This window comes from Physeter macrocephalus, chromosome 19 (genome assembly GCF_002837175.3).
Source record: "Physeter macrocephalus isolate SW-GA chromosome 19, ASM283717v5, whole genome shotgun sequence".
Taxonomy (NCBI): domain Eukaryota; kingdom Metazoa; phylum Chordata; class Mammalia; order Artiodactyla; family Physeteridae; genus Physeter; species Physeter macrocephalus.
Window position 1 is genome coordinate 2,245,669 of NC_041232.1, and position 15,729 is coordinate 2,261,397.

Consider the following 15,729-nt stretch of genomic DNA (forward strand, 5'->3'; position numbering starts at 1 on the left):
GAGCCTGTGCTCCGCAACGGGAGAGGCCACACCAGTGAGAGGCCCGCGTACTGCAAAAAAACAAACAAACAAAGCAACACAAAATAAGAGTTGGCAAACATGGGGGATATTGGAACCCTGTACCTTACTGGTGGGATTATAAAATAGTGCAGCTGCTGGGGAAGATAGTTTGATAGTTCCCCAAAAGGTGAAAGATACAATAACCATACCATCAGCAATTCCACTCCTAAATATTGATACATACCCCAAAGATTTGTTAACAGGAGCTCAATGTTCATAGCAGCATTATTTACAATAGGCAACGTGTGGAAACAACATAAATGTCATGTTTGTTCACATGTTTATCCATGAATGGATAAGCAAAATGTGTACATACATACAGTGGAATGTTATTCAACCATAAAAATGAAGTTCTCATATATTCCACAACATGGATGAGCCTTTAACACATTATGCTAAGCGAAATAAGCCAGATACGAAAAGACAAATATTTATGATTCCACTTATATGAGTATTTAGTAGTGACGGAAAGTAGATTAGAGGTTCCAGGGGTTGCAGGTAGGGTGGAGACTGGGGAGTTATTACTTAATGGGTAGAGCTCCTACTTGGGGTGATGAAAATGTTTTGAAAATAGATAGTGCTGATGGCTGCACAACATTGTGAATGTGCTTAATACCACTGAATTGTACACTTAAATGATCAAGGTGCTAAATTTTGTTATGTATATTTAACCACAATTAAAAAATGGTTAGGGGACTTCCCTGGAGGCGCAGTGGTTAAGAATCCGCCTGCCAATGCAGGGACACGGGTTCGAGCCCTGGTCCAGGAAGATCCCACATGCCTTGGAGCAACTAAGCCCTCACGCCACAACTACTGAGCCTGAGCTGTAGAGCCCGCGAGCCACAACTACTGACTTGGAGCAACTAAGCCCGCACGCCACAACTACTGAGCCTGAGCTGTAGAGCCCGCGAGCCACAACTACTGAAGCCCGCATGCCTAGAGCCTGTGCTCTGCAACAAGAGAAGCCACAGCAATGAGAAGCCCGCACACTGCAACGAAGACCCAATGCAGCCACAAATAAATAAATAAATTTATTTTAAAAAAATGGTTAGAGTGGCAAATTTTATGTTAGATATATTTTATCACCAAAAGATCAGTTAGCTACATTTGTGATAGCTGATTTCTGGATTTTTTCCAGTTCCATTGATCTATCTGTCTACCCTTGTGGCAGTACCAGACTGTCTTGATTACTGCAACTATACAGTAAGTCTTAAATCAGGTTCTGTGAGTCCTTCAACTTTATTCATATTTTTCTAAATTGTTTGAATGGTTTTAGTTCCTTTGACTTCCCATATAAATTTTACAGTCAGCTTGTCTATATCTATTTAAAAAATTCTGCCACTGGAATTTTTATTGTAATAACATTGAAGTTGTAGATCAGTTTGGGGTAGAATTGGCATTTTTACTATTTTGACTCCTCCAAACCATGAGCATAGCCTGTCTATGTATTTAGATCTTCTCTGATTTATTTCATCAGAATTTTTTAGTTTTCAGCATAGAGTTCATATTTTGTTAGATTTATAGCAAGTATTTCATGTGTTTTGGAGCTATTGTAAATGGTAGTTTTTTTATTTTTACTTAAAAAAAATGTTTGCTCTTACCTGTTTTTTTTGTTTTTTTGTGTGTTTTTTTTTTGCCGCACTGCTCATTATGCAGGATCTTAGTTCCTGGACCAGGGATGGAACCCGCACCCCGTGCAGTGGAAGTGCAGAGTCTTAACCACTGGACTGCCAGGGAAGTCCCTAAATGGTAGTTTTTAAAAAAAGTTTCTGTTTCCAAAATCAATAGAAACGTTATTGATTTTCCTGTATTGAACTTGTATCCTGCAACCTTGCTAAACTAACTGGTTAGTTTTTTTTTTTTTTTTTTTGTGGTACGTGGGCCTCTCACTGTTGTGGCCTCTCCCGTTGCAGAGCACAGGATCCGGACGCGCAGGCTCAGCGGCCGCCGCTCCGCAGCATGTGGAATCTTCCCGGACCAGGGCACGAACCCGTGTCCCCTGCATCGGCAGGCGGACTCTCAACCACTGCGCCACCAGGGAAGCCCAACTGGTTAGTTTTAACAGTGTTTTTAGGAGGATAGATTTTGGGGGACTTTCTACATAGATAATCACATTATCTGCAAAGAGAAACAGTTTCTTTCTTTCTGATCTGTATTCTTTTTACGTCTTTTTCTTGCCTTATTGCACAGCTAGGAATTCCATTAGTTGGCTTTGTACTGTAAGGAAGAGCTTTTCTTTTTCCTTTTCAAAATGGACTCATGGATTCCTACGTAATTTAGTTATTTTATTTTATTTTGATTTCCAGTTGCCCCAGATTTGGTCAGTAGGATCTCCTCCAGTTGACCCCTATATCCTGTGACATGTTACCATCATTCTTTGAACTTTGTTACGTTCCAGGTGGCCCAGCCCTGGAATCAGCCATTTCTTCAAGGAGTCCTAATTCTTTTTGGTGTAGGATGGTGTTTAGAAATCAAGATCTGGGTGTCTGGTGTGCTTGTTGCTGACGGGATGACATTGCTTCTAGGTGCTCTCAGTGGAGAGAGCTAGGGAAAAAAATATACACACATGTGTGTGTGTGTAAATATACACATATACATACAAATATGTACATAAACATATATATTTCACACTGACATCTCCAATTGCTCAGGGCTCTTTCCAGCCTCACCCCCTTTCCATATTTGCAATTCTCTTCTCAAAAGTGAGGAAAACCTGGCACCCATACATTTGCTCAATCCCCTCACATGTAACTGATTTTACGACCACGCCAGCTGCCTCCTTGGCTTCCACCCATGCTGCCACCTCCAAGGGGAGGCAAGGCAGGAGAGGAAAATGGAGCAGGAGGGTCTTGAACACTTTGCAATCCAGCCCTCCACTCCCTCCCCACTGCCTGCCCTGCTTCTCTGTGGGAAGTAGCCCTCCCAACTCTCCCTGCCTCAGCCTCTTCCTCAGTCCCTTCACTCCTGGCTTCCAAAAGGGTTTCTTTCCTTTCAATTTTATGAATTTTTTAAATTATAAAAATATTTCACACTTCCCTGGCCATCTTGTGGTTAAGACTCCGTGCTTCCACTGCAAGGGGCACAGGTTCGATCCATGGTCCGGGTAACTAAGATGCCACGTGCCCCGCAGGTGGAAAAAATAAAAATAAAAATTCATGCTCATTTTTGCAAGTTCAAACCATGCAAAGCCTGTAAAACAAGGCATGAGGGCCAGAGCGAGAAGCCCCTCCACTCCACCTCCAAGAGGTTCCTGCCCTTCTTTCCTGTGCTTTTAAGAACATACTTGCATATTTACATAATTTAAAATGTTAAATAAATAAACATTCGAATGGGATAGTTTTGTATATTTTCATTGCTTTTTTCCTAATAAATCTACCACAATCTTCTAACCAGACACATCGGAATCCATTATAAAAATGTACCATAACTTATCCTTTTACCTCCAGATCCCGTTTTCAAGGGTGACTGTCACGTGTGATGATGCCCTTCCCAGCCACCAGCTGCCTCAAAACCCCGCGCTGCATCCGCTGGCAGCTTTGGACCGGGCTTGGCAAGGGGAGGCTGGCAGGAGCCTGGAGGGGGAAGAAGAGGGTTTATTCGCTGGCTCCCTGCGTGCAGAGCGGAACTCAGATTCCCCTGCTACGGGAGCCTCCATGCACACGCGGGGCAAACGCTTGTGTCCCTTGGCCAGTGGGCGAAGCGGTCACGCCCCCTTCCAGGCAGCACCGCCCACCGTGGAGGGCTCTTCACAACGCGAATGCAGTTGCAGAGACCATAGGGGGCTTGTCATTGCCGAAGGACAGAAGACAAACCCCAGTGCGGCGTCCCAGGCCCCTGGCCCGCACCCGCCACCCCAGGCCCCACGTGCTCCACCTTTGCCACCTGTGTTTGACCTTCTAAAAGTTCCTGAGACCTGAGACTCCAGTACAGCATGTTTAGGACTAATTGCTGACGCACACAGTTCTGGTTTCTAACAGGCTGACTCTTCTGACCCAGCCCCACGGGCAGCCCGGCAGCTCTCTGTCCCGTAGGGTCCCAGCCACAGCCCGTGCGACCAGAGGTGGGAAGCTCAGTTCTGACTCTGGAAGAAGGTGGCCTGGGCTCTGCCTCACCCCAGCTGCAGCCCTAAGCTTTGGGCTCCTCCTCTGCTCAGGGATCAAGTGACCTTCAGGGCCGCAGCGTAACTGAGTGAGCCGCCGCCTCTCCAGCCCAGGGTCTGGCACACAGTAGGTGCACAGTAAGTGCTGACTCTCCCCAACTCCTGGAGGGTTCACCCAGGTTCCCTTGTGGCTGGCTCTCTGGGCCCAGTGGTCGTCCCTCAGCACGGTCATGGTCTAACCACCGTGGCACCCTGGGCCACTGGCCTTTTGTCTGTCACTGTCCACCTGCTCCTGTGGCCGTCTTGGAGCTCCGTCCATAGCCCTGCTGCCTGGCACTTCCCCCTGTAGGCCTTCCCTCCCACCTTCCATGACTCCCCCAAGCACGCTGCCTGGGTTACCCAGAGTCTGGCCTGAGCCTTTTTATTTTGTATCCAGGTGTAATTTACATACAGCGAACTGTCCCGATCTTAAGTACATGGTCTATTGAATTTGGACAAAAGTGTTCATCTGTGTCACCAAGACCCAAATAAAAATGGAGACTATTTCCATCACCTAGAACCTCTCCTGGGGCCCCTTTCCAGCCAATCCTCCACCTAGAGGCAACCAGCTGTTTTGGCTTCTAGGACCACAGGTTAGCACTGCCCAATCTTGGAATCCCCAGTGGACTGCCCCAGGCTTCTCTGCGGTGGGGCCTGGTGCTCTCTGAGTGTCGTGGCCCTTTGCGGGCTGGTAGGAGGAGGCCGAGGAGCTACCAGGGCATCAGAGGCACAGATGCATAGGCCCTGTTGAGAGGGGGCTGCTGGAAACGTAGTGTCTAATCCACAACAGAACACAGGGGCAGCAAACTCTTCCTCCCCGGGCTGGCTGCAGGCTTGCTCTTCCTTCCGCCCCGAATGCTGTTCCTCCCTTTCCTCTTTGCATGTGGTTAAGTGCTTCCACCATGGCCCCTACCCCTTGCTCTGACCCACGCGTGAGTTTGTGTGTCTGTCTCAGGTCTTAGCCACAGGCTCAGTGCCAATTGCATGGCCTAGCAGCCTCCAGGCGCACTCAGAATGTCACTGGCCACCAGGCCCTTGTTCCTGAGCTCACGACTCTCCCACTGCCCCGTCTCCAGAGCTCCCCGAGCCTGCCTCCTCGGATAGGGAGCTGTCGCCAAATAGCCAGGCCTCCTGGCGTTCGCCCACCTGCTTGGTCCTTGGGCCCCTGCCCACAGCAGAGCCTGCCCAGGCGGGGCCTCCGTCCCGTTCTCCACCCCAAGTCTAGACCAGCAAGCAATTGTGAAGGAATGAACCATTTCTGTCTCTTTAAATAGCATTAAAGCTCCCCACCCCCCGCTTTGATTTTAAAAGTAAAACATACTTATCAAAAATTTGGAAAATATTACAAAAATTACAAAAATAGTAATACAAAAGCCAAAATAGAAATCTGCGTTTCCTCTGTGTGGAGACTGGATACGTCTCTTTGTACATTTGTCCATTTACGTAGGTGATCAGATACATGCTTTCAGTACACTTTGTGTTTTGCTTTTGTCATTTAACATCACCAAAGTTTTTGCCCTAATCTTTACATTTTTCTAATTATTTAGATTTCCTTTTTGCCCCCCTATTTCATCTTACTAAAATTATTTGGGAACAGCATTTTCAAACGCTAAGAGTCCACTCTGTGAACGACTCCAACTGGTGGAGCTCTAGGCTGTGTTCCATATCTGGCTACAGTGGCAGTGAGGACCCTGGTCACCCACTAGTCACTGTCCACGCCTCCCATGCACAGTGACCAGACATCCTGGTGTTTGCTGTTGTCCCAGCCATTAATAGTCACTCGCTTGCTCTCAGCGGCGTCCCCATGTGGACAATAGGTCCCATGGACCTCCTTCAGGGGGCTAGGAGGCACCTGGAGATGAGGGTGGGCAGAGGCCACTCTCAGGCTCTGGGGACTAGTGTGGAAGATGGTGACACAATCCCTGAACCGAGGTGGAGCTGGGGGGAAGGGCAGTGGGTTTCGGAAATGTTGGGTCAGAAGTGTCCACATGACACTCCTGGTATATGGGCACTAGGACACCCGTTGAGAATGTGCACAGCAGCTCCGTTTCTGCAAAAAGCCAGAAACCCACACCACATGGATGAATCTGAGAAACAGGACGCTGAGTGACAAGGCATGGAGAAGAATGCAGCCAGCACATTCCCATTTTCAGAAAAGACAAGCAAGACGAACTAATGTGTCGGGAGATGCACGATGTAACTATTATCAGTTACACCCAATCTATGACATCGCTTCTTGGTGTGTTTATGTCAAACACTTGATGGAAGAACTGCCCAAGCTGGGAGAGGCAGTCGTGACAAGGGACTGTTCCCGGTGGGGCCACCCAGGCTGGACGGGAGAGGCAGCTGCTGAGAACCAGCTTCATCCGTGAGGCCTGAATTCACGTAGAACATGACGACACCAACAGGCCTTAAATGGACCAAGTTGCAGCCCGTTTTTGCCAATGAAATATGTACATGCAGTTGAGGCTCAAATTTATGGCTTTTATGTATTTATTTTTGGCTGCGCTGGATCTACGTTGCTGTGCGCGGGCTTTCTCTAGTTGTGGCGAGTTGGGCTACTCTTTGTTGTGGTGCTTGGGCTTCTCATTGCAGTGGCTTCTCTTGTTGCAGAGCACAGGCCCTAGGCGCACGGGCTTCAGTAGTTTCGGCACGTGGGCTCAGTATTGTGGCTCGCGGGCTCTAGAGCGCAGGCTCAGTAGCTGTGGAGCATGGGCTTAGGTGCTCCGCGGCATGTGGGATCTTCCCATACCAGGGCTCGAACCCATGTCCCCTGCATTGGCAGGCGGATTCTTAACCACTTCGCCACCAGGGAACTCCCTATGGCTCTTATATTTAATCCTGTTTCTTTCTGGGCAAAAAGGTGCCTTTCACTTCTAGAGGCTTTTGTTTTGTTTCGTTTCTAAACACTTAACTTGGCTACTTTGTTCCACACCCAAAATCAAATCTTGTTTTTCCTCTTCTCTCTTTTCCAAGTTTTGTCATGTAGTCATATTACTTTTATAATTTAAGAAAGGAGGGGGAGGGGAGGGGGAGAGAAGGGAGGAGGAGGAGGTGGTCTCCCCAGCCACAGCCATAAGGAGTGGTGGAGACAGTGGTCTGAGGAGGGGCCTCCCTGGGCCCGGGCCTGGCACCTAGGGGTACCCTCTGCCGGGACTGGAGTGGTCCCCAGGCTGCTCTGAGGAGGCTGCACACACCCCTTGGCCTTGGGCGCCCAGATGTCCAGGCTCAAGTCCCCGGAAGCAGACCCATGAAGTGCAGCTTCATGGCTGGGGCTGGCGGAGGGTCTGTCCTTGACTGGTCCAGAACCAGGGCGGGCAGCCAGGAGCCCCAGGACCCTCTGAAGGGAACTGGAGGGCCGGCTAGTCATCAGCCCTCCCAGCTGGCTTCCTGCCTGTCTCCCCGGCTCTTGCTGGCTGTCGGTAGCTCCCCCAGGCTAGAACCCCCACCTGGTGGGCACGAGACCCAGTCCCCTCCCACCCCCAGTCCCCCCAAGGCATACCCTGTGCCCTCGGCTGTCTGTGCCGGACTTGGCTTCTGGGTGCAGGTTCGTCCCCTGCTGCAGCCCCCACTCCCAGCTGCCATCACGCTGGCCTGGTCCTGGTCCAGGTCCAGCAGATGAATAAGGCCCAGATGCCCCGGGGGCCACTCAGCCCCACCCGCAGGCTCCAAGATGTGTGATTGTGTGTGAGTGTGGGGGGTGCCACTATCTGCCTGCAGCGCAGATTCAGACACGTGGGCAGCTCATTAGGGAACAATCAAGACAGCATACACTTAAGAATGAGGTTCTGCCGGGCAGATTCTGCTGGGAGCTTTGGAGGAGGCGGAGGGGGCAGGCAGGGGGAGACAGACGGGTGAGTAGGTGGGGCTGGGGGAGCCCGGGCCTGGTTGGGAGCCCCAGCCTCCCGTGGTGGCAGGCTGGAGCTAGATAAACATGCCTCCCTTGCTGCGCGGCCGGAGGGTAGGAGACCACTGCCCCAAGCCACCTGGAGCCAGAGGGGCACTGAAAGCCCTCAGGGGTGATTTGGGAGCAACACGCAAGGCCCACGGTAGGCGAGAGGGGGCACGCAGGAGCAGGCGAGCGAGCAGGGGACAGAGGCTCAGCACGGGGACAGGGGTGGAGGTGGCAGTGTCAAAGCCATCCTGGCTGGCTGGCCCAACTCCCCTGAAAGCACCAGCACCACCTCCTGCCCCTGTCTTGGGGAGTTCAGGCAGCACTTTGGCACCGTGGCTCAGCAGTCTCCGCGTGCAGGCATTTTTGATGTTTCCCACGTTCCCTTGAGATCTGAGCTCAGCCAGAGCACATGGGACCTTCTGAGTGTGATGGGGGAGGGTCTCCATCCTCAGAGTCCCTGGGCCACTGAGGACTCCTGCAGGGTCCCCAGGGGCCAGAACCCCCCACCCACTTTTCTAAAAAAAAAAAGTATTTATTTTTGGCTGCGTCAGGTCTTAGTTGCAGCACGTGGGCTTCTCTCTAGTTGTGGTACGTGGGCTCTAGAGTGCGTAGGCTTAGTTGCCCCACGGCATGTGGGGTCTTATTTTCCCAACCAGGGATTGAACCCACGTCCCCTGCGTTGGAAGGCGGATTCTTAACCACTGGACCACCAGGGAAGTCCCCTGACCCCCCTCTTGTCACCCCTGGAAGAGGCTCGCAGTGAACAGCTTTCCTGCTGCTAGTGCTGGCGGGCTCCCAGGGATGGGAACCAGGCTGGGGGGTGGGCCAGAGAGGCTGCAGGCCGGCAGCACTCTCCTGAATCATCTGCTCGCTTTGCAAGATTGGTAGATGATCCCCCAGCTGCTTCCAAACACACCCTGGTCGCCAGGGACCAAGAGCGAGGAGGCCAAAGAAGGCAAGACTCGAGACTCGGGGGTGGGGTTCAGAGCTTGTGGTTTATTGACACGAGCACAGAGGCCCCTGGGACTTGTCCCTTGGATGGGGAAACAGCCACCCTGTCTGGGAACAAGACCTCCTCGCACAGAACACTTCCAGGAAGTGCACCAAGATGTGCATGGATAAACCCTCGGCAAGGCTGCAGGTGCATTTGGCAAAGCTGTGGAGCCTCGGGGAAGAGCACAGGCCTCCGGGGCTGCCTGCTTGGGGCTGCAGCCAGAATCAAACCCAAGAGATCATTCTGCAAATGCCCACTTGGTCTCCATTTGGCTCGGGTCGGGGCCAGGCCCAGGAGCAGCACAGCTGTACCCCCACCCTCTGAATACTGCAGACGTGGCCAGGACACCTGAGTCCACGGTGGAACTCTAGCTGCAGGGGAAGGGGCAACGGGGCACCGCATGATGGCCCAAGGAGGACAGGGGTCGCTAGAAGGTGACCCAGGACCCCAGACAGACAGCCTGTGCTTCTCCTGTGAGGCCTGCCCCCCCGTCGCTCTTCCCCCTGAAACACACCAGTTCCTAGTCCTGGATGCTGAGGATGGGCTGGGTCAGGGAGGCCGTGTTTCCCCCTGGGATTTCGGCACTGGCCCCGACCCCTCTCCTGGGCCTCCCCCACCCCTGCTGCCTGGGAGCAGCCCAACCTGTGAAAGCAGGGCTCAATAGCTCTGGCTTTTGTTTTCCATATAAAGAAGGCGCTGGCATCAGTAGCTTGATTCTTCCCCAGCCCACTTACTGTTAAGAATAGATACTAATAATACTTAATCACCCCTCCTTGCTGGCGGGGGGAGGGGCCCTTAGCCCTGGCAGCATCGCTCCAAGACGCCCCGGTTTGCCCAGCACCTCCAGAATTCCAGTGGCAACTGCACAGACTCAGTGCAACAGACTCAGTACAAAGGGGACACTGAGGCCCACGGACGCACAGAGATAAAGACCAAGTGACAAAGCTTGGGCTTGAGGAGGCGACCGAGGTTTCCAGACCAGCGTCCCTGGCTAGTGGCCCTCTTGGGACTGTGACCTGAAGAGGAAGTGGGCCAGGACTCGCGGAGGCTGAAGGTGCCCTGTCCAGAGGGGAGGATGGCTCAGTGCCCAGGTGTTGCACGAGGCAGGGCTCCCTCGGGCCCCCACCCCAACCTGAGGGCTGGCTGATCCCTGTCCCGGGAGGGGCCGATGAGGGGGCCTATGGCTCCCAGGAGGCAAGCCATTCAGGTTAGCCAGAGCAACACCTGCTCACTGGGCCACCAAAGCTGCTCTCTGAATTGTGACCATGCTAAAGACGCTTTCTACCAGGAGCCCCCGAGCACGTGGTCTCAGCTGCTTCATCCCTGCTGGGACGGGGGAAACGCTGAGCCTGCAGGTGGTGTCCCCCTGCTTCCTGGGGACTGGCCTTAGGAGGGGCTCTCACCGCCCTCCCTTCCCTGGGTGAGGGGGGCAGAGGCTCCCTCAGTGCAGCCGGGATCAGGGTGCGCCCTGCACAGCCTGTCCTGGGCCCTCCCACTGCAGGTGGACTCTGACCACCTCCACGGGACCCCGCAGCCTCAGGGACCCGGCGCCAAGTCCCCTCAGCGACATCCTCTAAAGCCTCAGCTAAGCCACCCACCGCCCTTCCCAGACCTGCCGGCCTCTGCCTGTGGCAGCCTGCCCACCACAGGGAGCCCAGGTCCTCCCACCAGGTACCCCTCTCCCTGGGCCCTGACCTCTGCCTGGAGCCCCTGCCCGGCCCTGCGCTTCCAACCCTGTACCCACTCAATGGGAGCCAGCAGGCAGGTGGGCTGCGGGCAAAGCAAGGCAGCAAGAGGCCACCATCCACAGGCAGAGAAAGACAGACTCCCAGTGGCATCCCACCTGCCTCCAAACACAGCCGGAGACCCTCAGGCTGCCTCGGCCTTGCAGAGCCCCTTAGGTGTGTTTCCTGTTGAAACCAATTCAACTACCAATACACAAGACCTTCTGGAACATTCCAAACAGCAGCAAGGACTCGCCCACTGGTGGAGCTCAGTCCCTCAGCCTGGGGTCCAGTCAGAGACATGAGAGGCAGGGCCACAGTAACCCCGGCTCTGGAGCCCCGAGGTCCAGCCCACGTTCTCATCGGCGCGTCACAAAGGCAGAAAGAACTCTTCCGGGAAGAATTCTGGCCAAAATGATACCATTCTGACAAAACAAATCCTGCTTTTGAAAAAACTGAAACGTGCTATCGGAACCCGTCACAGGCCCGGCAGTACCAGCCTTGCCTAAAGCTGTTTAAGGCACTTGAATGGCTTATTTACACCACCTGGAAAAGTGTGTTTCAATCCTCATTTAGGGGAAAAAAATCCAGTAATACTGCAAAAGAAGTTTCTCAAAAAAAAAAAAGCAATTCTTAAGTTTTCTAAGGAATAAAATAAGTGCCGAGCTCTGCTTAAGTTATATGACACAACGGGTCCTATTGGCACTGACAGAACAAGGACAAAACCTGAAATACTGCTTCTGAATTAGACTTTTCCCTGGAAAAAAAACCCCCACAAACAAGACACACGTGTCTTTGTCTGAGCGTTCCCTCCCTGGTGCACGAGGGGTGAGCGGGAACCAGGGAGGTCACTGGTGGGCACCACAGATCAGACCCCTGGCGCCACCCCCTTCCCCATGAGGCCACCCTCCCCACTTGGGAAGCCACATGGCTCGGCCAGGACCTGCTGGGCACCAGGACCAGACAGGAACATCGGTCCATACAAGCCCTCCCAGTGACGGACAGTGAGGGGCGGATGGGAAAACTCTGCTGGACACCCAGGGCACTGGAAAATGTCTGCGGCTCCTGGTTCTGCCCGAAGGTCCCACAGAGTCCTGCTACCCTGCGAGCATGCCCAGTGTCTTTGGTTTGGCTGTGGCCGCCGCCTGTAGCCTCTGGTCCCACCCCTACCCAATGGGGCCCAGAGCCTGCCCACTTCTTGGGCCCCTTCTCCTCCGTGAAGTCTCCTTCTTGGGCTTCCTTTGGACATCCCACCATCCCATTGTCACCCCGTCTGCTGTGAGCAGGTGATGCCCCTGGCAGCCACCAGGATGGGGTGACGCAAGCAGGGCCAGAGGCTGTGGGTGGCGTCACCTGCCCACTTCCTGCCGTGTCCTAAGGCATCCGCAGGGGAGGATCGTGGGGGCGGGGGGCCCGGACCTCCTAGCTTCTCGGCACAGCGTCGGTCTCTGGCTCCAGCAGGTCTCGGGGGTCCCGGAGGAAGACCACCATGACCGTGATGTTGTCATGGGAGCCCCGCTCCCGGGCGGCAGCCACCAGCTCCTCAGCCACACGCAGCCCGCTGCCCTGCTGCCCGACCAGGTGGCTCCGCACGAGGCCGGCCACCTCCTGGTGGGGGACCACGTCAAAGAAGCCATCGCAGGCCAGCAGCAGGTAGTCCTCGGAGCCCGTCAGCGCCCGTGAGGCCGTGTCCGCCTCCCCGGACACGTAGGGCTTCTGGAAGACGTCCCCTGCGAGTGGGAGAGAATCGTGAGGGCCATGCCCCTGCTGCTGTCCCCTCCCCAGGCCCCGGCCTGCCTGTGGCCACCCCGCCTCCAACACAGGGTGAAAAGGTAGCTTCGCAAGGTGCCAAGTGCTCCAAAGGAACAGAGCAGGGCGATGAGACAGACTTGCCCTGTGTCCCCGCGGGCAGAGTCAGAACCCAGCAGGGCCAAAGGCAGCTCCCTACAAGAGCTGTCTCACTTCAGAGGGGACACAGGCCGAGGATGCTGTCCAGGTGTGGCCCTGGCCCTCCCCAGCCCCTGCGGCTCCCTGCACACCCAACGGGCGCCTCAGCCGAGTCGGGATGCTGGCTCTGCCTCCCATGCACCCTCTCCCATCCCCCTATCGCAGGAGAGAACAGGGCGCAGCCTCCGCCCGATTCTGCCCTGGGCTTCTCTCCTGCTCAGGCCTCCCCTGAGGGCTTCCCGCTGGTCCTCCTCCCCCGCTGTGGCCCTGACGTTCACTTCTCCCCAGGGTACGAGCCAGACATGTTGCTCCCTGACACAGAGCTGCCCAGTGGCCCCCTCTCCAGTCCCGGTCCCCTTGGAAGGAGGCTGACCCCTCCTGGCCTCCATGTGGGCCACCTCCCGGGGTCCAGCTGTAAGGAAGGCACCATGTGTATCAAGAAGCACAGAACATTTCAGGAGACTTGGAGGGGCTGGGGCCACATCTCAGGGAGTGGTGGGGGAGCAGGAAGGGAGCGATTTCTCAGTCCTGGAGGGAGGTCTGAGCCCCAAACCAAGGCCTGGCAGCCACAGGAGAAGACAGGGTGGGGGAGGGGATGCCATTTTTCTCACTTTATTTTTTACGATAGAAAAAAGAATCATCAGCGTGAAAGGTGGGTAGGGGAGGGTGAGCCTCATTTATAGACTATTAAAAATTAACTTTAGCACATACAGTAACTGCCAAGGGTTTCCTCCTAGATCTTTCTGAGAAACTGTTTTAATGAATATAACTTAAGCTGCAATTTTCTGTGCAGGATGCAAGTTTCCAAGGTGGCTACACCTGTGCTCTGGATTCACCAGAGCCCTTTTGCAATCTGACTGATGAGCAAGTGAGGGTGCATTCCCAGACCACCCAGCGAGCACAGTCCCGGGCCCTGGGACCCCCTCCCACCCCCCTCACCTCCTTACCGATGGCTCTGGAGACAGCCAGGGTCCCGTTGACCCTCCAGCAGTCCATGTGGGACACGAAGCCACCCAGTGCCTCAATGCGGTCCTTCTCGTCCTGTGGAGACAGCCAGCGGGGGCCGGGTAGGCCGCGTGTGCCGATGGGGTGCCCGCGCTGCCCAAGGGGAGACCAGCTGGTTCCAAGGCAGCACTGGGAGCCACGGCTTTGATCAACGCCCAAGGGAAGCCTTAGTGAGGCAGTGAGAAATGATGAACAACCTAAATCATCCTAAAGATGCAGGAATGGCTAAGCAGGTGATGGTGCCAACGAAGACGGACGGCCAGTCCCCGAGCAGCCTTTCGGGGTCCAGGAAATGCTCACGGCAGCAGAAAGAGCCAGAGCCCCGGGGTCCAGGTGGGGATGCTGTGCCTCCCTCAATGGACCAAGCATGTGTACCTGCGGCCACTCTGCAGGGCTAGATGAAACTGAACCAGGCCCTGGACGACCCCTGTGCCCCTGCGTTCTTGTCCTCACCCCACCCCTACCCCCATCCCGGCGCTGTCCGGCTCTACAAAGGACGACGGTGCTCCAGGCCTAAGAGGACAGCACAGAGGCCTGGTCTAGCCATGAGTCCTAAAAACCGTTTCGGTCCTATAACCTCCCCTGAAGGAGAGGTTTCCCAGACGTGAGCCTGCTGCCTGAAGGGTGGTAACACAGCGTCTGTGCTGGAGCAAAATCCCATTGCCCCGTGCCCTCCCCTGTGGCTCCCACCTCTGTTACCTCACCTGGTACAAGGCTGGGGCATCCTGGGGCTCAGGGCACCCCTATCTTCACCTCTTGTCTCCTGGGACACCCACCACCTCGGCTGCCCTCTCACCTCATCCTTCCCACCTGCCTGAAACAGCTTCCCCAAGGGGAAGCCCAGAGCTGGTGGCCGGTGGGTGGGTTCCCAGCGGCTTGGCTCCGCGAGGCTCCCTGCCCACTGCTTCCTCTCACCGACCCCACCTCCTGCCCGCTCGCCCAGGGCTGAGGGGCTGAGTGGCTCACCTGTGCGCGCCCAGGTAGGTGGCCGTTCCTCCTATGCTCCCTGCCACAGGGCTATGCTCTCCTGCTTCCACCCTACCTCTGATGGGACTCTCCCAATCTCGGGCCACACTCTCTCCACTGAAGACCCTGCAGCTCCACGCGTGGCCCCCGGGCCCATATCCCCAGCCCCTCCAGTCTTCACGGGGTGTCCCACCAGTCCCCGCACGCCCAGGGAACATCCCACCCCGAGCTCCCCAGCCCTCAGACCAAAGGCATCACCATCCTCTTAGAGGCCCAAGGCCTCTCTGGCTCCCCATCCCAAAGCCTGGCCTCCCTCTTCTCTGTCCTTCCTGACTTGACAGGCAGGTCCTCCCCACAGCTGGCTGGCAACTACAATGGCGTCTTTGTGACCCAGGCCTCAGCTTGCCCTCCGCTGGTCCGATCATTCCAGAAGCCACCAGATTCCTTACAAAGTGCCTCCTGCCCCCGGAGCAGTGGCCGTGAGTGCCTCAGTGGCCGGTCCTGGCTTAACCTGCTCTCTCCTGGACCCCAGGCCTGGCCTGCCGGGCCCACACCTGCCTTGGGATCCGGCTCTGCCTGCTTCCCTCTCATTTCTGCATCTCCCAGCAGCTTGTCCATGCTCTGCAGCTCTCAGTCCCAAGTCTGGTCCCTTCCAGCTCTGACTCAGCGTCACCTCGTCCCTGAAGCCCTCCTCCCCCACAGCCCAGGTGGCTGACCATTCCCCACCTGTGTGCAGGAGAGGACCCTGCCCGTTAACTCCACTTACTGCGCCGCCTGCTGGGCAGAGGGCCCAGCTCTCCCCCCAAGCTCTGGGCTCCATGTTGCTGTGACAGGAAGGGCTCACGCGGGATTCCTGGCAGCTAAAGCCCCAAGCTTTTTTTTTTTTTTTTTTTTTTTTTTTTTTGTGGTATGCGGGCCTCCCTCTGCTGCGGTCTCTCCCGTTGCGGAGCACAGGCTCCGGACGCGCAGGCTCAGCGGCCATGGCTGACGGGCCCAGCCC

At 55.2% G+C, this 15,729-nt stretch overlaps 1 protein-coding gene across 3 annotated transcripts in view; it reads right to left on the minus strand.

Moving 5' to 3' along the window:
• Positions 1 to 3,573: 3,573 nt before the first annotated feature.
• The window catches only part of PPM1F (protein phosphatase, Mg2+/Mn2+ dependent 1F), a 29,463-nt gene continuing 17,307 nt past the window's right edge, over positions 3,574 to 15,729 (minus strand). The window contains exons 6-8 of one of the 3 annotated variants that reach the window (XM_028480452.2): positions 13,706 to 13,856; positions 12,231 to 12,541; positions 3,574 to 3,632 (exon numbers count right to left, since the gene is read on the minus strand). In XM_028480452.2, the coding sequence (XP_028336253.1) occupies positions 12,234 to 12,541; positions 13,706 to 13,856 (459 nt within the window). In that variant the 3' untranslated portion in view covers positions 3,574 to 3,632; positions 12,231 to 12,233. Of the gene's footprint in view, positions 3,633 to 9,075; positions 12,542 to 13,705; positions 13,857 to 15,729 lie in introns of those variants that run through there. The other 2 variants (XM_028480451.1, XM_007130606.4) reach the window with 2 other exon arrangements.